General features: G+C 36.1%; 1 protein-coding gene across 1 annotated transcript; it reads left to right on the forward strand.

The window, feature by feature from the left end:
- Positions 1-122: 122 nt before the first annotated feature.
- Positions 123-2864, forward strand: LOC105625403 (coronin-7-like; the record flags this gene model as incomplete). The annotated part of the gene is made up of 8 exons (XM_012206736.1): positions 123-759; positions 832-945; positions 1200-1370; positions 1461-1896; positions 1983-2121; positions 2222-2428; positions 2513-2648; positions 2716-2864. Coding segments are annotated over 8 exons (1989 nt in total), but the record flags the coding sequence as incomplete, so codon positions are not given.
- Between the last annotated feature and the right edge of the window lie 125 nt (positions 2865-2989).

Consider the following 2989-nt stretch of genomic DNA (forward strand, 5'->3'; position numbering starts at 1 on the left):
ATATCACATTCATGTCATACCATTTCTCTCTCTCTCTCTCTCTCTCTCTCTCTCTCAATTAATACAATTTTTTAAAAATGAAGAAACAAATAAAGAATTCTTTTTTTTTTTTTCCATTTTAGCCCCGACTTGGTCCTAAACCATTCCAAGCAAAGTCCAGTAGTCAAGAATTTTCATTTGACAAGGTCTTCTCTGTACCAATTGCACCGAATAATGATAGCAATACCAATGGTTATCAGAATGAAATTAATAATACTGCAGAGCATAATGCAGAAGCAGATAAGTCGCCAACCTTAACATCTAATGAGCGTGCAAAGGATATGGAAAATGGCAAGAGTGACTCGAGCTCTATCGAAGAAGATGCTAATTCAAGTGATTCTGGTTATAAACCAAAGACACCAAGCACTGCAGAAAGACGCAAAGTATTTGAGACGAAAGTGAAGGATGAATCACCTGAGAATGAGGACGTTGGGAATTTTGAACGCGGCACGAACAGGAACTCAATCGCTGAAAGGCGGCGCCTTTACGAGAGTCGATCTGTGTCTGTTACTGATGGGAATTTGGCGGAAAAAGCTATGGGTTCGCCGACCATGCTGAGACGAAGAGATTCTTTCAAGGGAATCGCAAAGAGCGAGGTAATTAAAGAGGATGAAACGAAGAAGAGCATTCCTATGTTGCGACAGCAGAGCATGGATCCTAAATTGGAAAAAGTAGAGTCTGTTGTAACACCAGTTTCAAAACGAACATCAACAGTTTTCGGTAAGAGTTTCTCTACAACCTTGTGAAAGGTATTTTGCGTTGTTTAATACAAATATCTTGATTGTTATACAGGAAAAGTGTCCAAATTTCGGCACTTGAAAGGTACTCCGGGGCACAAATCTACGCACATTGAAAATATACGCAATATCAGTCGTCAAATATCCGGCGAATGTGATGGCTTCCACGGTAAAATTTTTTTTTTTTAATAAGACTCTCAGCAAACATCAACAGTAACATAACTGTTAGTTATGATTTCCCAACAATATAATCAAAGATCAGATCTTGACGAAATTGTGCTATTTTTAATGCTTTTCAACATGTTTCCATCGAATTAATTTTAAATAAATGTTTCAGTAAAAAGTACAAGACAACGTGCATAAGAAAGATTCCATCATTTAGGATAAAATCTGTAGGTAAATTTTATTTATCTTCCTTTGTAGCTAATCCCGATCGAGTGGCTGTACCTTTAAGTGGCCCAGGTGGAAAAATAGCAGTATTGGAATTGAAAAAGACTGGAAGACTGCCTGATGGAGTTATGCCTGCATTAGTCCAGGGCGCGACTGTAATGGACTTTCAATGGGACCCATTTAATAATCAGCGATTAGCAGTTGGTAAAGTTCAGAAGTTGAAAATTTCTAACAAAGAAGAAATATATTATTCCATCAAATTTGAAAAGTATTAATAGAATTTACTTGTGCTAGCTTGTGATGATGGAATAATTCGCTTGTGGGAAATACCTGGGTCTGGTTTGGCAGAACCGACAAACGAACCGAAATACACTATAGAAGCCCATACCGATAAAATTTATCTAATCAAATTTCATGCATTGGCGTCAAATGTTCTTGCATCTGCTTCGTACGATATGACTGTCAAAATCTGGGATTTGTCACCGTTATCATCCATCGAGACAAATGCAAAAATCACGCTAATCGGTCATACTGATCAAATATTTAGCTTAGCATGGTCACCGTGTGGCCAATATCTCGCCAGCACATGTAAAGACGGTAAATTACGGATTTATAAACCCCGATCGAGTGACGTTCCTGTGAAAGAAGGAAAGGGTCCCGTTGGAACGAGGGGTGCAAGAGTTATATGGGCACTCGAGGGCAAATATCTCGTTGTAATGGGCTTTGATAAGTAAGTACAAGAAGCTATATGTCTCGTTCAAATGTAGTAAAAAAATATACATAGAGAAAGTAATGATGAAAATTTATATCTTCCAGAGTTTCTGAAAGACAGATTTACATATTTAAAGTGGACAATGTGAATACTCCTTTAAACACTGTTGGATTGGATGTTTCGCCTGCCATACTAATGCCATATTATGACGAAGATAGCTCCACACTTTTTCTAACTGGACGTGTAAGATTTTTTTTATATTCAATTTTCATTACATGAAAAAGCCATAAGTTATATTCGCCATAAGTTATATTTATTTCTCTTTTTAAAATATTATTTGTAGGGTGATTCTACAATATATGCATTTGAAGTAACCGAGGAAGCTCCATATTGTTGTCCATTGAGTCATCATAGATGTAGTAGCTTGCATCAGGGTTTGTCATTCCTTCCAAAAAATAAATGTGACGTGGCCAGCGTGGAATTCGCCTCTGCCTTGAGGCTAACAAATAACACAATAGAACCTTTAAGTTTCACCGTGCCGCGTATAAAGGTATATTATGTATGGCTAATATACATATATTGTAGTATAAATCATTGACGTGAAAGTGCTAATGTATTCATCTATTTAAATTAGAGCGAATTATTCCAAGATGATCTCTTTCCTCCAACTAAAATTATCTGGAAACCAACTTTATCCGCGTCAGAGTGGTTTAGCGGCGGCAATAAACAACCATCTAGAATGTGTCTTAAGCCACCTGGTATGGATAATTGTAAGTAAAAGTTATTATATTGTTAAAATGGGAAGAAGTATTTGTTACATATGAGTTTTATTCACAGTAACTGAGAATCAACCTCAAAATGCAGTTACACCTCCCCAAATTGCAACCAAACCATCACCAACCCCTTTTGGAATCACTACACAATCTTACAATAGATTAGGATGGAATCCGGACATTAAAGCAAAACAAGAAGAAGTGAGAAGATAATTGAATTTACGCATTTTGCATGTATTTTATAAATGGATATCGATGTAAAAATGATTTTTTTACGAAACATTGTCGCATATATATATCCGCATATATATATATATATATATATATATATATATATA

The sequence above is a fragment of the Atta cephalotes genome (genome assembly GCF_000143395.1).
Source record: "Atta cephalotes unplaced genomic scaffold scaffold01360, whole genome shotgun sequence".
Classification (NCBI taxonomy): domain Eukaryota; kingdom Metazoa; phylum Arthropoda; class Insecta; order Hymenoptera; family Formicidae; genus Atta; species Atta cephalotes.